Source organism: Haliotis asinina, chromosome 14, assembly GCF_037392515.1.
Source record: "Haliotis asinina isolate JCU_RB_2024 chromosome 14, JCU_Hal_asi_v2, whole genome shotgun sequence".
Taxonomy (NCBI): Eukaryota; Metazoa; Mollusca; class Gastropoda; order Lepetellida; family Haliotidae; genus Haliotis; species Haliotis asinina.
Window position 1 is genome coordinate 34,029,178 of NC_090293.1, and position 19,492 is coordinate 34,048,669.

The window sequence follows — 19,492 nt, forward strand, 5'->3', positions numbered from 1 at the left end:
CTATGAACCAGCTATCCAAAAAGTATGCTCAAGTCAGAAATACATTCTTACACGTTCTCGCCATTTTACAATGAATGTGTTTTCAAGGCAAGAATGTGACCAAACAGTTTTTATTTGTGCCTCCATCAAACATGCACTGCGATCATCCTTCAATTAAATACTTTAAGTCTCCTACAAGGTAACGTAGGGCGACAACAGATGCCTAGAACACAGAGGGGGTGACGGGTCTGATGTATGTTCACCCTCTGACAATTACTGCTTTTTGACATAAGAGTGGTAAAGCTATTAAGGACGGTGAGTGGGAAAATATATGCAATGTACCATGTCCGATCAGTAGAACTAAACACCTTATCTGCATTCGACTGATGCACCAATCAACCCTTTACCCAATCCCGTCCCCAGTCTGGAGGTCCTGGCTGCATTGTCGTCGGCTGATGTCTTTACCAGCGCCCCCTACCGAGAACGGGGGCAAATGAAGCATGATTACAAGCAGAGGCATGAATAAGTGTTGAGGAGAGAACGTGATTAAATAGAAGACTGTAATCGTCTTCTTCTCGCTAGCAGACGATTTCAATCACAGCCGTCTCGACGGTGGTCGCCGTTGACCTTGATTGTCCAAGGTCAGTGCCCCATGTCGATAGTGTCACGATGATCCGGAGATCTCGGCGCACCATGGCCCCAATCTAAACCTGACAGAGCGTCAGAATGTGAGCCATTCACACCACTGCAAGAGTTTCGCTACCCACATTTGATCCGTGATCCACGTTATCACTGAAAATCGATTTGGCAAGGCTATGTATGATTGTCAGAGAGTACCATGACACGAGTCCAGACCCAGTTGGGAGGATGCACTTCAGTATAACCATGGAAGCGATTTGTCAGTTAAAGCCAACCAGGATTACGTTAGACAGACTGGCTGAGATCAAGGGTCATTTACAACAATTAATACATTTCTAGCTCCTGACGTACGGGCTGTGTTGACGACATACTTGACAAGTGTTAAGTTTTACTTATGTACATGACCAACATAACCCGATAAATCCATGGCCACATGGTAAAATCTACTGCTTTCAGTGAGTGTGGGTGAATGATTGTTTCACCCTCTCCAATGTAGAGTCCGTGAAAGTATGAATGTTTCGTTCTCTCCATGTGAAAGTATGAATGTTTCGTTCTCTAGATGTGAAAGTATGAATGTGTTCGTACTCTCCATGTGAAAGTATGAATGTGTTATTTCTGTCCATGTTAAAGTATGAATGTTTGGTTCTTTAGATGTGAAAGTATGTATGTGTTAGTTCTCTCCATGTGAAAGTATGAATGTTTGGTTCTTTAGATGTGAAAGTATGATTGTGTTAGTTCTCTGAATGTGAAAGTATGTGTTCGTTCTCTCTATGTGAAAGCATGAATGTTTTCGTTCTCTCTATGAAAAAGTATGAAAGTGTTTGTTCTCTCCATGTGAATATGAATGTGTTCGTTCTCTCCGTGTGGAAGTATGAATGTGTTCGTTCTCTGTATGTGAAAGTATGAATGTTTTCGTTCTATGTGAAAGTATGAATGTGTTCGTTCTCTCCATGTGAAAGTATGAATGTGTTCGTTCTCTCCATGTGAAAGCATGAATGTGTTAGTTCTCTGTATGTGAAAGTATGAACGTGTTCGTTGTATGTGAAATTGTGAATGTGTTCGTTCTCTCTATGTGAAAGTATGAATGTGTTAGTTCTCTGAATGTATGAATGTTTTCGTTCTCACCATGTGAAAGTATGAATGTTTGGTTCTCTCCATGTTAAGGTATGAATGTGTTAGTTCTCTGTATGTGAAAGAATGAATGTGTTAGTTCTCTGTATGTGAAAGTATGTATGTGTTCGTTCTCTCTATGTGAAAGACTGGATGTACTCGCTCTCTCTCTCCATGTGAAGTAATCCCGTCAAAAGAGTGGATGACCTCATCTCTAAATGTGAAATGTATAATTTCGATCTCACCATATGAGTTCCATCTTTCCATGTGAAACTAGAAAATCATTCTATACATCCATGGGAATTGTAAACCAAAAGTTACTGTGTTCTGTAATCTGATTGGTTGAAAAACATGATTAAATGGTATTAGATTCCCGGAAACTGAAAGACTATTCACCGCGTATTGACACGTAAACAATTGTTTTGTTGTGTCATCAACAGTGGTGACGTCATTCAAATCATATTGTGACGTAAAGTTAGAATGACGTCACAAATGAGCAACTCCAGATGCTACCATGAGAACCAGCTGAAACGGCCAGCTGATGACACTTCACTGCTGTGTCCGTATTCGATGTAAACGAGTGCAGACACTAAAACCCCTTTGGTTTACTTTTGTGTTTACAATGTCGATAAACATCATGTGTTGGCCAATTTCCGGGTGTTATTGAGTATTTGAAGCACGGGAATATTTCATTTGAAACCTCCGGCGTCAGCCGTCAGCCGGAGGTTTCAAATGAAATATTCCCGTGCTTCAAATACTCAATAACACCCGGAAATTGGCCAACACATGATGTTTATCTCCTAAGTGAATGCGTGAGTTATACTTGAAACGTACGTATTCCAGTTTAGCGTCTGTTTAAAATTAGTATCACAGCACGTGTGTATGACCTTAGCATTCTGGTAATAGAGTCAGGTATTTACTTCTGCGTACCTCTGTATAGATTCTAATATAGAGCCTAATGCTGCGATTACTACTACTACTACTATTACTACTACTACTACTACTACTACTACTACTACTACTACTGAGTAACTTTGTACATTCGTCTTTTTGTTTTGATTCTGGAAGGTACCAAGGCTAGACGGAGAAGTGCAACAAGAGTTAAAAACATGACTATTGATGCTAATGAAGAATTCTCGGAAATAGATAGGCATGTTGAACCCGAACATTAGGGTCAGGGATGCGACTGTTAATGGTAAATGAAATGAACTGATGATGAGAGTGTACATGTATAAGGTAATGTTAACAAGCCTCTCTCGTCAGCGTCATGGATGTTTCCAACGTGCCTCATTACGCCGCGTCACGCGTGGCCTGTCTCCGCTATATTCAGGCAGTAAATGCTGATACGTCTCACACTCGGGATGACGGGAACTTGGCTGATGGGGCAAAAAACAGCCCGGGCCAGGAAGAAAATCAATTTCGGCGCTGTTTTAGTTTGTTTATTTCTTGTTGTTTTTCATACTGAAATTCTGTGCGTTTAAGTAAGTTATTTAAATCACTTGGCGTCGAGGCCGTGCAGTTTAAGACAGTGCAGTTGAACCTCGTAGTGAAGTTGTATTTTAGTTGATGGACGGCTTAATGTTTCAGACTCTGTATGTGATTCTAAATCGATGTTTCTCATGTCTATACGCCCATCAACTTATTGCATGTCTGCCACCATCCACACGCCATCTACCTCCTGTCTATCTGCCATCATCCATACACCCATCTACCTATCCAGTCTATCAGCCACCATCCATACACCCATCTACCTCACCAGCCCATCTGCAACCATCCATACACCATCTACCTCTCCTGTCCATCTGCCACCATCCATACACCCATCTACCTATCCAGTCTATCAGCCACCATCCATACACCCATCTACCTCGCCTGCCTATCTGCCACCATCCATACACCATCTACCTCCTCAGTCTATCAGCCACCATTCATACACCCATCTACCTCTCCAGTCTATCCACCACCATCCATACACCATCTACCCCTTGTCTATCCACCACTATCCATACACCATCTACCTCTCCACTACAACCACCCATACTCCATCCAGTCTATCTACCACCATCCATACACCATCTACACCTCGTGTCTATGTACAACCATCCAGACGCGTCTACCACTATCCTTACACCACCTACCTCTCTTGTCTATGTACTACCTTCGATATACCCATCTACCTCTCCTGTCTATCTACCACCTTCGACGTACCCATCTACTTCTCCTGTCTATATACCACCTTCGACGTACCCATCTACCTCTCCTGTCTATCTACCACCTTCGACGTACCCATCTACCTCTCCTGCCAATCTACCACCATCCATGCACCATCTACATCTCCTGTCTGTCTACCACCATAAATACTCCCGTCTTCCTCTTGACAATCTACCCTTGGCCCTTTCTACCTTGTCTCCTTTTACCCACTCATAAGCCCCCAAATCTCAACCTCTACGTTACGTCTTTAACCGACACATCTCTCTCTCTCTCTCCCCCTCTCCACCCATGGGCCTCCATCATGTGCAATTGCATAATCTCAAATTATCCCGTTTGCGATAAATTATGCCTCTAATCCGTTTTAACCGTTTATTTATTGAGCGAAGAAATGTGTGGAGTTTTCCAGCCCGAGTTTAAGCAATAACCTATGTTTCGGTTTATTTATTTCATGTTTATAACAGTTCGTTCAAACGTCACGATAATATTTTCTTCACGTATCGCGAGGTGTAAAGAAATCATATTTCTACACTTATTAGTTTTCACTCCGTGAACTTATCAGAACCAAACGTTCTGTTAAACGTTTCTAATGTGAAATGAAGAAACTAATTTCGTAACATGTTTTACGTCATATGATTAACCAAAGCCGATATTTCTCTCTAAAAATATAACAAAAAATTCAATATAATTAGGTTTTAAAAACGACATAACCAGTAAGTCAGCAATTCTTTGGGATCCACCAGAGATGGGCTTCACACATTGTACCAATGTTGGAAATGAACTCAGATCTTTCGCGTGACAGACGAACCCTTAAACCCTTGCTACCCCACTGCCCCTTGAACGTCAAGACGGCGGGAGGTCATTGGTTCGAAACCCAAGTCGTTCACCACCCAAAGAGATCAAAAGCTGGTGGCTGATGTTGCCCTGCCTGGCGTTCATCATTAAGCGGATAAAAGGACCGTGTGGAGCTAATGTCTGGGTGGGGTATCCATTGTAACCTGCTGTATTGTATTACAGTGGGCTTGAACTATAAAAGCGACATAGGTTCGACATAGGACCAAGAAGCAGACATTCAAACACGCATGCACTCGCGTAACCACTCACGCACGCATATGTTTATATCTTGAAGACCACGTTCAGCCACATTTCATTTTGCCCTCCATGTACTGCCAGGTTTGTGTGGATGAACGATTGCCACATCCGTGTCTCATAAACGTGTCTTTTTTTCAAAAGCAGAGTGAAATAAATATTGGCCACACCTATCTGCGTGACTGCCTGAATTCCATAGGTAAAAATATATTTATGTTCCCCTTCGTCCAATGCAGACAAAACCATAAAGTACAGCGATCGATATGCCCTGTATTCTGTGTAATTGCCGGGATACAATGTCGGTATGGTAGTCCTAGAATACACATGTGACATTACCCTTGAGAATCGAACGTGTTATAGGCCCATCCCACGATGAACCATAAATAATCTAAATTTATTTCTCTTCGTTTGGCGTCTTTGCCTAATAAGACAACAACCCGAGAATTTTCCTGTGTGTCATATGGTATGCAGTGCCGTTATATAACGATACTTTGGGAGTAATGGATCTACAGTGTCGTCATTATAACATGGAGATAAAATTCCCAGACGATCGAGGTTGATCAAACGCGTATCTAGGATTTGAATGCCTACCTAGAAACGTTTCTTGTTAAATTTATCACCTCTATCAGCTATTCAATATTTTGTGTTATATTTCTGGGAGATGGTTTTAACGTATTGGAATGCTTACGGTAAACTGCGACCGCTTCTTATCACAGGAAAAGGATATTTTCCTTACAACACAGGAGACATGGGACACGTTTATGAGTGTTAAATATACAGGCTTGCAAAGAACCTATAGGATATGCGAAATTTGAAGACTCGGGCCCTATGCAGTGCTCAGTGATCCCAAGTAAAATATTCTCTTTATACTCGGAGACGGAAAAAACTACGTATGCAAACTTAGACCATTTTAAACATTAAAATTGACGACCACCCAACGACAGTATAAATAAAAACAAGAAAAAAGACTTGTTGATGATCTAATGGCGTTATCAGAGAGACAGAGGATGTTATGTTTATTTTACTCAATAAGTAGGCAGGTAAACATGCCTTTTGGCAATAGTCTAACAAATAGGTGTCAGCGGTTATGATTTAGTAGCTTTCATTAAGCGGCCCGCCTATCGCAGGCTCCACACAGCGACGTGAGTCTGAGGCGGTGTTAGGAGGTCAGTTACACAACACTGTGATGCGCAGTAGATACGTTTCAGCTGACAATGTCACACGGCCGTGATAGGTGCCCAGTTTGTATCAGCCTCTTATTTCAAGTGCCTTCCTTTGATCTCAGCGACTCCCATACAACCCCAGTTCTCTTCAAACGACATGGAATATACGTGTAAAATATTTGAAGAAAGAGAACGCATCTATGGGTTTGACTTCTTGACTAATGTATGCCAAGGAATGTTATTTTCTTGAGAGGTTTATCAGACTAGTGATCAGGGGATGTGTGTAGAAAACGAGAGTCGTGTATCTTTATCAAACACTTGTATCCCCATCTGCTGCATCTTTCAATTATGTCGGGGCAATTTAGACAGTTTAAAAAGTCGAAAAACACATAACCCGTAAGAAACAAATATACCGAACAGCTGTACCGTTTGTGGACGGGAGGTTTGATAAGCAACGAAAGTCGACTACAGCGCTGCAATTCTGTGTGGGTAGCTGCTTTACCGATGCGTGCTATAAAAAGATCGGTTTGAATCCAAGTTTCCTATGTTACTAGGTTTGTCATCTCCATTTTCAGGTTTACCAACGTTGTGACTATTATCAGCCAGCGTTACATCGTGCTTTGTTCTCATCAGGTGATTTAGAAAGGCTGTATCAAGCAGCATTTATCCAAACTCACTCACTCAAACACTCATTCAGTGGACATGGTTTCCATGTGATACCTTACTGATTTTGGTGAGTGAGTTTAGTTTTACGCCGTACTCAGCAGTATTCCAGCTGTATGGCGGCGGTCTGGGGCAGACAATAATCGAGTCTAGGTCAGACAATCCATTGAGCAACAGCATGAGCATCGATCTGCACAACTGGGAACCGATGACATGTGTCAACCAAGTCAACGAGCCTGACCACTCGATCCCGTCAGTCGTCTCTTACAAGCATTGTCGCCTTTTATGGCAAGAATGGGTTGCTGAAAACCTGTTCTACTCCGGATCTTCACAGGTCTTACTGCTTAAAGGGGCGATGGGGTAGTCTAGTGGTTAAAGCGTTCGCTTGTCACGCAGAAAACCAGGGTTCGATTCCCCACATGGATGCAATGTGTGAAGCCCATTTCTGCCCGATATTGCTGGAATATTGCTAAAAGCGGAGTAAAACAAAATATATTCACTCACTACTACTTACAAAGCACCTGTATGGATAAAACTTTCTTCAAATTTATTTTAAAATTCTGTTAAATCTCTTCCGGAAATCGGAATACTTTTGTTAGGTTAATGTATACACAAAGTGATCACTCCAAACACAATTCTAGTTTATTCGGGAATGTGTTTACAAAAATACGGCCTAGTTTAGCGAAATTTCGCTAAATGATGGAACCCCGTTAAAACAAAAGAGAACAGACAAAACGTCCCAGTTAGTGACGTCATTATCATCCAGCAGTCTCAAGTGGACGCCGAAGACAATTCCGTGAATGAGGCACATCATAAGCCTCACGTGCCTACACTCTCAGAGGAATATAAGATCAGTTGTGCTTTTGAGCTCATTTTGATTTACTTAGCTTTTCTTAATGTGTTCTTCACTTTCCTTTGATGATGAAATGCGGCACCTCAATATGCCAAGTGTCTAGTTTTCGTTAATTCCATATCGCCTTCTTAATACCCAGATTTCTATCTCGCTTCCCGTCAATGAACAGCTTTTCAGACTTACTTTAAAATGTTTTATTCAGGTTCTCAGTAATAAATGTGAAAGCAGAGAAAAAAAACCGTTGTCTATGACAAGATCTCTTCCTGTATGCACAGATAAAAGTGTTTACTGTGGGGAGCTCACTTGCAGCTGGGATTCCTTCGTTCTTCCACCATGTTTGTTTGTAATTAACGCCATTGTAGCTTGCATTCGGACTAGTTGCATCTTGAGGCTGACTGTAAACGCTCCTCCAGTCTGTGGCGTGAGTGATGGGTGCCGGTTGTTCGTCAGCCAGGTGATCGCTACCAGACAGTTAAATGGGGCTTTTATTAGCGCCTCGCTCGTCAGGGAAGTAGCGGTTACAGTGGCGATGACAGACGACGGTTGCGAACTGTGTGAATGGACTGAACTTTCTAGATTAAGAGTTCACGTTACTTAGCTGTAACCGTGCTATGTCGATATATCATTTGGAGTATGGTTGTTGCTATGCAGGTGCCCCCTGTCGTGTCAGTGCAACTTCTTGAGAGGGCTAAAAGTTCAGCAGGTGCCCCCTTTCATGTCAGTATATCATCATGCGTGTGTCCCTAGTCCAGCAGATGACCCCAGCAGGTACACCCTGTCATGTCACTATATCTTCATGAGAATGCATCTAGCCAAGCAAATGACCTCATTCATGTCAGTATATCATCATGAGTGTGCCTCTAGTACAGCCGCTGCCCCCTGTAGTGTCAACATATTCTCTTGAGGTTGCCTCTTGTCCAGCAAGTTCCCCCAGTCATGTCAGTATATTGTCAATAGTGTGCCTCATGCCCAGCAGGTGCCCAAAGCCATGCCAGCATATCATCATGAGTATGCTTGAAATCCACCAGGTGCCCCAATCATGCCAGTATATCGTCATGAGTATGCCTCTAGTCCAGCAGGTGCTCTCTGCAATGTCAGTGTGTCATCATGAGTGTGCTCCTATTCCATCAGGTACCCCCAGTCAAGCCAGAGTATCAACATGAGTGTGCCTCTAGTCCATCAGGTTCCCCCAGTCATGCCAGTATATCACCATGAGTGTGCTTCTATTCCATCAGGTTCCCCCAGTCATGCCAGAGTATCAACATGAGTGTGCTCCTATTCCAGCAGGTGCCCCCAATCATGCCAGTATATCGTCATGAGTATGCCTCTAGTCCAGCAGGTGCTCTCTGCAATGTCAGTGTGTCATCATGAGTGTGCTCCTATTCCAGCAGGTTCCCCCAGTCATGCCAGTATATCACCATGAGTGTGCTTCTATTCCATCAGGTTCCCCTAGTCATGCCAGAGTATCAACATGAGTGTGCCTCTAGTCCAGCAGGTTCCCCCAGTCATGCCAGTATATCACCATGAGTGTGCTTCTATTCCATCAGGTTCCCCCAGTCATGCCAGAGTATCAACATGAGTGTGCTCCTATTCCAGCAGGTGCCCCCAATCATGCCAGTATATCATCATGAGTATGCCTCTAGTCCAGCAGGTGCTCTCTGCAATGTCAGTGTGTCATCATGAGTGAGCTCCTATTCCATCAGGTACCCCCAGTCATACAAGTATATCATCATGAGTGTGCTTCTATTCCATCAGGTTCCCCTAGTCATGCCAGAGTATCAACACGAGTGTGCCTCTAGTCCAGCAGGTTCCCCCAGTCATGCCAGTATATCACCATGAGTGTGCTCCTATTCCAGCAGGTGCCCCCAGTCATGTCAGTATATCATCATGAGTGTGCTTCTAGTCCAGCAGGTGCTCTCTGTAATGTCAGCATATTGCCCTTACTGTGTCATGTCAATGTATATACTGCAAATATGTCTCTTGTCAAGCAGACGTCCCTCACGCCAGTCCATCGTCTTGAGTGTCCGTCTTGTTAAGCCAACCATGTGCTCTTGCAATGCTTTCGTTCAAGATCCCATTGTGTGAAGTCCGGGGTTTTGTATTACAGGCCAAGACTGTGAGAGGGGCACCCACACATGCCATAGGGACGCAGTGTGTCTCAACTCTAGAAGATCATACCAGTGCCGCTGCAAAACAGGTTTCTATGGAAACGGGAAGATATGTGTTGGTGAGTACAACTTCGTCAGATTGTTTGTTTCAGTTCATTTTATATCGTATTCATACGTAAACAGTATTCTGCTGGGTGGTATTGTTGTACTAATGCTAGAACCAACAGTCATATACTATATATACGTATAATGAGAATTGGATGGTTATTGTGGATGCTGACTATTAGAAGTGTATGGCTGGCGATTGTGAAGAATCAACCAACAGTCTTCATGAAACATCGTCAGTGTTGCATCGTTTCACTTGCCGGAAAATAGATATACCTCTGTTGATTCCATCGTAAAACAACAGTCATTCATTCTGGGGTTTCGGGTTGGTCTAGTGGGTGAAGGTACACAGAGAGGGCCGAGGTTCAGGTCCGCACATGATGACATCGGGATACAGTTGGAATATTATTATAGTGCCTTAAAAATTATTTCGTCTCATGTAAGCAAGTTGAAATGGCAACAAATGTTTTCTCTTGGAATTACAAATGATGCTTTGCCATGTTTCAACCCTGATTTTGATTTTACACTAGAACACCCAACAATATATGCTGGTCTTTTTATGGACGACAGATGAATCGGACTGTCAAGCATCTTGATAAAAAATATCCTCACTGGTTATCTATTCCCGGTACAATTATGTTTAGGTTGCCTTCATAGAGATAAAATATTTCTGCATTGAACAAAGGCTAAACTATGCAACATATTGCCATTTTTATTTTCAGACGACGACGAGTGTGAGTTTGAGAACGGGGGCTGCGTACACTCATGTGAGAACAGTCCCGGCAACTATTCCTGCAGCTGCCTAGCTGGGTTCGAACTCACCAAAGATGGCCACGACTGCAAGGGTAGGTAATCCTAAAACGTATTTCTGACTGAACATGACACCATTGCTGAAGCTATTTTATACAAAATATAAGAATTATTGTCAAGTCCAAGGTTTCTAAGCAGAGTCACAACTGCATGGGCAGCCAACGTTATTTTATTACCCGAGAGAAATGTAGTGATTAATAGAATACTACTTTCGTTTGTTTTCCGTGGCGGTAGAGTCTGCTGTAGACGGTTGATTCCGATGTGTTACTACTGGACGGGTGTTCACTTTAACTTCAGATCTAGACGCTGTAATTAATTGAACTCCCAAAAGGCTGTTTGTAGTGGAAATCCTAAACATTAATTACAGAAAGATGTCACAGATCATGTCACTGATACTTCACAGCTTAGCAGTAGCAAGAAGGTATACCCATCTGTGTTTTCTGTCTGCAGACAAGAACGAGTGTTTTGAGAACAAGGGAGGCTGTCAACAGCAGTGTCAGAACACGATAGGATCCTACCAATGCAAATGTCACGCTGGTTACTCACTGGAGGAGAACGGGAGGAGCTGCAAATGTATGTCAGCGTCCATAGGACGTATACTCGCGTGATGGCTTGCTTATTTATTCTTGGAGTTAAGCAATGTTTGAATATTCTTTTGGAAATGGTATTTGTTTCTGATCGTAAAGAACGACAAAAACCAAGAGTGTTTTGTTTGTCTCCTGGGTGGATAGGGTATGTTTTTGTTAGGAATAATCTGGTAACTCATTGCCAGTAAGTTATAGGCGCTGCAATTACCTGTGCAGAGTTGTGTCCCTTGAGCATATTAGAAACTTATCATTGGTTCGAATCCCTGCTCGCCCATGATGTTTAACCTTTGTCAGCGCAAAACTGTAGGTAGGTTTCGCTGAGGCTGTAAGCGTCTGGGTCATGCACTTCTTTCTTACCGTGAACAAGAACCAGGCCCGTATCCTGGTTTGCGCTGGTCCAAGTTTGCTGACACAGCATGAAGATGTATTTAACGAGACACTCGCTCACTCGCAATTACTAATCAGTGCTTAATGACGGCCAACAGCAAGTAGATTTGCCACAATGACAGTGAATAGATCACTTCTACTGCATGTTAATCGTGAAAGCCGAACCATGAAGATCCCGGTTAGGACATAAGTTCAATAACTCATGCGTGACGCAAGAGTCGACTAACGGCATCAGTGGTCAGACTCACTGACTTGGTTGACAATTGCCATTTTATCCCAATATTGCGTAGATTGGTGCTCATGCTGTTGATGACTTGATCGTCAGGTCCAGACTCGATTATTTACAGTCTGCAGCTATTTAGCTGGAATATTGCTGCGCGCGGAGTATGACTAACGCACTCACTGTTATTTTGTATTGCACACTTTTGCCAACTTCACGTCTTGGATCCGCCTTCTTGGATCGGAGTATGTGTGTTAGTAGTATGTTCAGGCATAGTATGTTATATTGGCATGTTCTGTTCAGCCACAACGTATTAACAATGTGTTCAGCTATGATATGTGTTATCAGTGTGTTGTGTGGTCAGCCACGATATGTGTTATCAGTGTGTTCTGTGCAGTAGGAACATATTGTCGACAGCACCTGGGCTGCGCTCACCACTGCAAAACAACCCCCCAGGCAGGAACCATCTGCGCATGCCGAGACGGATACCGGATACACAAAAATGGCAAAGATTGTATTCGTAAGTAGCAAATATTCTTACATTCTGAAAAATGACTACATCCCATTTGACAATTTTAAAAGCTAGATAAAATATTCTGGTGTTAGAGACGGGTATTTTTGTTTTTTGTTATTTATGGTTTCTTTGGCCGAAAACTTTGTACTTTTTAAGTTGCAAAGGTGTATTGGATTGGAAACTTTTTTGGACAGTTTGTCAAATTCGCCAACACAGACTGGGGTGAAGTAGGGAGGCCTGGTGGTCAAAGTGTTCACTGATCACGCCGAAGGCGCGAGTTCGATTCCTCACATGGGTACAATGTGTGAAGCTCATTTCTGGTGTCCCCCGCCAATATTTTGCCGGAATTCACCTTAAAAGCTGCGTAAAAACCAACTCACTCACTCACTCCATTCCTACCAAGAGATCATTTCAGAACGCTGACCAGCGTGCCACCCATCAACTTCTGATGTGTCCTGATTCATAGTAATTACTTGTCTTGAAATGCGGACTGTATCGTAACTTCAAGTTTCTCAAGGCATCGGGCGACTTACCCTTTTCTCTTCAGAGACTTGCCAGGTCGGCAATGGCGGGTGCCAGCACAAGTGTCAAGACACCCCCGACGGGCCCGTGTGCTCCTGTGCAGCTAAATACGTATTGAGGGACGACAAGAAGACATGTATCGGTAGGTGACATGGTCTCTAGCTTAGTGCATCAACCTGTGTATAGGGGGATGCGTCAGGTCATACCACTTACACACGGATCAGGGAATCTTTGTATAACTGGGCGCTTCATGTGCCAAATTATACTACAGAATCTGAATTTTTATAGTAGCATTTATCTTTATTTCCAATTGGCCTCTGAAACAACATTGGAACATACCATGGGAATGTGTTACATCTTGATCTAAATAAATAAGGGAAAGAAAATTAATGTAAAAGTTAATGTTTTCTGTTGTTTTGAATAAATTGGGTGTAATACACTGCCGAATATGGTGAATATCAAATTCAACAACAAAACAAATATTACTGTCATTTTCCTTCTTCTTTCTCTAAGTGTTCAAACACATTTAAATTATGAAAAATCTCTTCTTTCGAAAACAAGCGCTGAAGTTAACCAAACTGCAGAAAGGTTGTAAAGATTCAGTGAGTCACTGACAAAAATTTGAGTTGACAAAAGTCCATACATTTTTCTATACGTATGTAATGTGTAAATTCACATGTTTAAATTCTCTCTGTTGTAAATAGACTGCATTCAGTCTTCTCTTCACACAGCTGCACAGACTGTTCCGTATGCATGGGTTAGACTGGGTAGTCTTCTCTAGGGCCAAGACGCATGTCTCTGTCTGTCTCTTTCTATACTTCTATACCTCGACAACCTCCTGTACAACAACCAACTGTCAATAACACGAGAACTGCTCAAACTCTAGACAGATCTCTAGTATGATTGTCATTGGTGGGTTTTCCTGTAAGAGTTTAAACACAGCTGTAGATGCAGCTTCGATATGAAAGTATGTTAGGCGCATGGTGGGCGGGATGGCTAAGCTTGAGGTGTCGGGATCGATCCCACCTGTGATCGGGTGTAAAAACCTTAGAGTCAACTTTCTATGCAGACTCACCCTTTCAGTGTTGTCACAACCTATAGTGTACAGTACACAACCCTGTGCACTTAAAATAACCCACGAATCAGTTGGTATATGGTCAGATAGTGGCAACAGGAATACCTGCAAACAACTTGTTGCTGGTGTAGCAAACATGGACAAGGTGCTGTGACTATGTGTCCCAGTCCATCCAGCTGTGAATGGGTACCTCGTAAGGATTTGAAAGCCACGTTAACTCGGTGGGCCTAGTGGCATGCAAGAGTTGTATGACCCAAGGAAGTTGAGATTAACAGTACGATGTGACGTTTAGATTGCCATCCAATGATCGAGGAAAAACCTAACAGCGCCTTGAGTATGTACTAGTCACGTGGACATGTGCGCTATATAAATATACTGTGATAGTGATAATAATAGGTGCTATTGCTTAGGGGTCAGTGTTAACGGTCTGCGGGCGATCTATGACGACGTATGGGTGTTTCTCCTGCAGCGTCTTGCGGCGTTAACAACGGGGGCTGTGAGCGTAAATGTGTTGACACTGCTGACGGGCCTCACTGCACGTGTCCCCGGGGCTATCAGCTGCATCAGGACGGCAGAAACTGCCTCGGTATGTCACGTCTTCCACAACACATTGTCATCATTGCCACCAAACAACTGACTTCATTGAAATAATACCAGACTTTCCTCTCATAATAAGCTGCTAAACTAATCGTGATTTTAGCGGCTTTTATACATGTGATAATATAGACTTATAACTTACATTCTTCTCTTAATCAGCTCAAATTCAAATTATGTCGATATAATATCCAGCAGTTTATAAGTTATCTGTTTTATCGAAAGAATAGCTGCCATTTGCATACAATCTACCGTTGGTTATATCGGCACAGAAATATTCTTCTCATATTTAGATTAAAGTTCTCTTTAAAGATTATTGCCATTGTTATTTTTATGAACCTTTGGTTTTATTGACACATTTAGCAACTTTCCTTAATTATTTGTGTCTGTAATAAGCTGTGATTGTTTGAAAACGTTTGATTCTATGGAGCACAGACAAACCGTAGTGCAAAGGTTTGCGCAACAGAGAGAAAATGACCAGTCTGCCTATATTTCCTCGCAAGTAGGAAGACTAGTCATTTTTCTCTCGTTTGCGCAACTTTCTTTGCGCTGTTTGCCCGTGCATTGATACAGTAAAGTAAATTTCTCGCGCAATTTGTTCTGCGTGTCAGTAAAATAATAGCTATTGTTTTACAATGGAGCTTCGGTTATACCAACAAAGGAACATAGATTACCTGTGTAAAATAAGAGCTGTCATTGTATTTTGATAGAGCTTTGCTTTATGTCGAATAAGTAACCTACATGCTTGTCATAATTCTTTGCCTTAGTAAACTAACAGCTTCATTGTATTATCAGTATACATTCCCTTATATTGACACAGTAACTTACGTGCTTGTCATAATTAGTTCTTTATTTCAATAAAATCACTGCTGTCATTGTCTCACATATCATCCAAGTAACCTACATCCTTATCATATTTTTCAAGTTATCTCATCACAATGGCTTTACCTCATATGTACGTAATTTTGTTCAGAGAAACGTTTAAATAATAGTTAAAATATCCTAAAATAAACCTTTGGTCATGCTTAGAAATTACTGTACAATAGAATCTTTATCCCATTGAACATCAGTCTTTACATAAAATTAAGCTAACCTAATGTTAAGAGACTCATTTACACACGTACATACTGATTCGGTCCTTCATACGAAACTATATCTTGACTGACAGAATAAATATTATGCTTAGTTTCGTTTCATAAAAATAAATCATCCCCAAACCAGAGCGGCATGTGAAGACGTCAGGCATTTGTATGACGTATAATATGCACACACTGGAATGTCTGAAACAAAAGCAATTGTTTTCTTAAAAAGAGTACGTGTAGGAAACATTTTTGGAACGAATACAATATGGTCCATAACTTTGTGCAAGGTACGCTCTCACATTCGAGGATGATATTACGAAGTCAAATTCATTAATTTCGCAAGATCACAGGTCCAACTATATCTCTCAAAACACATTGTCTGCTTTATCAAAATGGTACACGTAATTAAACATGCGGGCTGTAGATACCCTTTGTAATTATTCCTTGTGGGTGAAGGTTCGTTGTCTGGTAGGTCTTCTTCTTCATCTCTCGCCTTTGCTGTCTTGCTTGTAGTTTAGTCTCAACTAACATTTCATTATAGTCACATTTGGTTCCTTCAGTAACTCTTCAGATGTCTTATTAGTTGCCAGCAACACGTTGCATAGACTAATGTCTCGGGAAGATATGAGTAGTGTCTGTGACCCGGGAAGATCCGGGTTAGAACTGATTTTCAGTAACCTATGCTTGTCGTAAGAGGCGACTAACGAGAACGGGTGGTCAGACTCGCTGAGTTGTTGACACATGTCATCGTATCCCACTTGCATGGATCGATACTCATGCTGATGCTCCCTGGATTGTCCTGTCCAGACTCGATTATTTACGGACGACTGTCATATAACTTGGATGTTGCTGATTTGGGCGTAAACCTAAACTCGCTCACTCACTTTGTAATGCATACTTTTGCCAACTTTTAGTCTATGTTTATCACGTGTTTAATTATTGAAAAAAGCACCGTGTGGGAGAGTAGTCGATGGTCTGGCTTATATCTGGCTATGATGTATGGACTAAAGAGAATATTTTCACATTATCACTACAGAAATGCACTAAGCTGTTCACAAGATGACGGCAATTTATTGAGAATCCTCTAAATATGGGGACGGCGCTTAAGGCCAGTGGTTAAAGCTTCTCACGAAGTACCAGGGCCCAAGGCCCAGGGTTCGATTCCTCACATGGTTACAATATATTATGCCCATTTGATGATGGTCTCCGTTGCCATACTGTCGGAATATTGCTTAAGGCGGTGTAAATCTGAACTTACTGAAGAAAATGTCTCTTGACGCAGAACTGATGTTTTTAAACATTTGTTGATCTATCGTGCATGGTGAGGTATACCGGATATTTCAGATGTGGACGAGTGTCTGTCTAACAATGGCCAATGCAGTCATCAGTGCATCAACACCAGGGGTAGCTACGAGTGCGTGTGTCCGGCAGGGTACAAGGTCAACATTGACCAGAAGTCGTGTACAGGTGATTGTTTCTTGAGCTCCATAGTTGGATCCATGGCATATTTTCATAACCAGGGCTCTTATTCTCGAAACGTTCATATCGCTCCGAACTTCTTAAGCCCATTCTTAACACATGGGCTACGATCAAAGTTAAGAATTCTTAGGGCTACGAACGTTTCGAGAATAAGGGCCCAGCAGCATGTCATTTTAGGGAGAGTCCAAGTCTCCAGCACGACTACTGATGTGTCATACAGGGTAGAATTCACGTATCTATGACGACAATTAACGAGTCATGTAGTGATGACCGTTAAGGTGTCACGTAAGGGGAATCTCATGAACTGCGTGACAAACATTAAATATTGGTCAAGTGTAAGTTTATAGCTGAATGAAGTGAAGTGAAAGCTGTTTTCAGTTCATACCTCTCACCTTGCAGACATCGACGAGTGTGCCCTCAACAATACATGTGATCACGTCTGTGTCAACACTCCAGGTAGTTTCCAGTGCAACTGTCGCCCTGGTTACCAGATGTATGGATCCACTCACTGTGCAGGTAACTGTTTATGTACCACGTGTATGAGGCTCCTTGATATACAGACACAGTAGCGTGTAATGTCACGTTTGTTGGAAGCGCACCATAAAATAAAGGTACTGTGTACCGCCATGCTGGTAGTAAATAATGAATTTGATTCTTGGTTCCACAATGGTGGTTCCGTAAAACTGGGAGTATCAAATGAAGCAGGAGCGTGTCTGTCAAAACTGTCGTTTTATATCTTGCACAAACAGTTTTTCACCAGACTTTAGCTGATGTGGATTACAACGCATGTTAAAGATGACTTACATAATCCCCTTTGTTTGCAGATATTGATGAGTGCAGCATCAACAATGGTGACTGCGCACACTCATGTTCCAACCGTATTGGTGGCTATGACTGTGTCTGTCGACCTGGGTTCAAACTCCATCCCAACAAGAAAGATTGCATCGGTGAGATTCACCACGCGTGAATTGTGTGTGCGTTGTTTGAATGTCCCTGGATCTCAGAATAATCATTTGGCATTCGCAGTTGGTTATTGACTCTCTTTACTAGCGTTATACTGGATATATGCAGTGAGGCCGGGATGCAGTGAGTAGTATATGCTCCTACTAACCGATACATGTCGTCATAGTCGTAGATACGAGAATATATGATCAGTCCCTATATAAAATCTAATGATCGGATATCGCCATGCTACTGGTTATGTCCGATATATGGGTAAGGATACTCCCCGGCAGAGGTTTTGTTAATCGGAAGGTTTTCGTGCCCAACTTCGATGTTCCTGGCTGCGGCGATAAACAACATTCATGACTACATTTTGTATTTTAGAGTCGGCGAAATGCATTCCGTTATCCAACCCCTCTAAGGCAACGTTGTCGTGTCGCAACGTCGCCCGTGGGGAGCAACAGTGCAGCCTCGCCTGCAATAGAAACGCCAGGTTTACATCAGGTGTGGCCAGCCAGATCACGTATATGTGTGGACCAAGCACAGGCTACATGTGGAACTTTGAACGCAACAACTCTACACTCCCCTCATGCTCAGGTAAGTTCCGGGACCCAGTGGGGCGGTCGGGTAGCCTGATGGCTGAAGCGTCCGCTCATCATGCGGAAGATCCGGGTTCTATTCCCCTAAATGGATAAAATGTGTGAAGCCCACTTCTGGTGCCCCCCCGCGGGGGATATTGCTGTAATATTGCTATAAGCGGCGTAAAATCACATTCACTCACTCCTGATCCCAATTACCTACAGAGTAATGAAGACATGGCAGTTTAAGGCGAGGTAGGATAGCATAATTGGTAAAGTGCTTGCTCGTCAAGTTTTGATTCCAAAGAAGTGATGTCCTGGCCTTTTCTGGTCGTGATGTGGCTGGGATACTGTTACAAGTGGCGGAAAATAAGAGGTACTGATTATGCTTATCAAATGCTTTTCTTACGATGCAGTGCTGAACATTTCACTTTTAACATTTCTTCTAAAATAGCCTGTGTGATTCCACCTACATCCACCACACACAGTTATAAAAAGACGCTATGTTTGTTTCAACGAAGAACGATATTTAAGGCAGTAGTTATTTGCCACACGTCATTAACACCGAAAGAGAAAATAGAAGCCTAATCACAATTAACAAAAATGCCAATGAGACTTCATATTCTAATAACTATCTCCACTCCCGTCAGAGCTGACGGCACCCCCAGGATATAAGAGAAAGGCACGGTTCCTGTTTGTCACAGACAAGTGCCAGTTTAAGAGGTCTTCAACAGAAATCCTCCGAGCTAGCCTGGCCAACATTCTCAACAGTAAGTAGTGTCACC

The 19,492-nt window shown here is 42.4% G+C and overlaps 1 protein-coding gene across 2 annotated transcripts in view; it reads left to right on the forward strand.

Annotated features, from left to right (window-relative positions):
* The window catches only part of LOC137261986 (signal peptide, CUB and EGF-like domain-containing protein 1), a 69,620-nt gene that overhangs the window by 40,489 nt on the left and 9,639 nt on the right, over positions 1-19,492 (forward strand). For both annotated transcript variants that reach the window (XM_067799789.1, XM_067799790.1), the window contains exons 2-12: positions 9,812-9,931; positions 10,640-10,762; positions 11,178-11,300; positions 12,319-12,441; positions 12,983-13,099; positions 14,502-14,618; positions 17,053-17,175; positions 17,587-17,703; positions 18,012-18,134; positions 18,514-18,726; positions 19,358-19,477. In XM_067799789.1, coding sequence (XP_067655890.1) covers positions 9,812-9,931; positions 10,640-10,762; positions 11,178-11,300; positions 12,319-12,441; positions 12,983-13,099; positions 14,502-14,618; positions 17,053-17,175; positions 17,587-17,703; positions 18,012-18,134; positions 18,514-18,726; positions 19,358-19,477 — 1,419 coding nt within the window. The remainder of the gene's footprint in view (positions 1-9,811; positions 9,932-10,639; positions 10,763-11,177; positions 11,301-12,318; positions 12,442-12,982; positions 13,100-14,501; positions 14,619-17,052; positions 17,176-17,586; positions 17,704-18,011; positions 18,135-18,513; positions 18,727-19,357; positions 19,478-19,492) is intronic.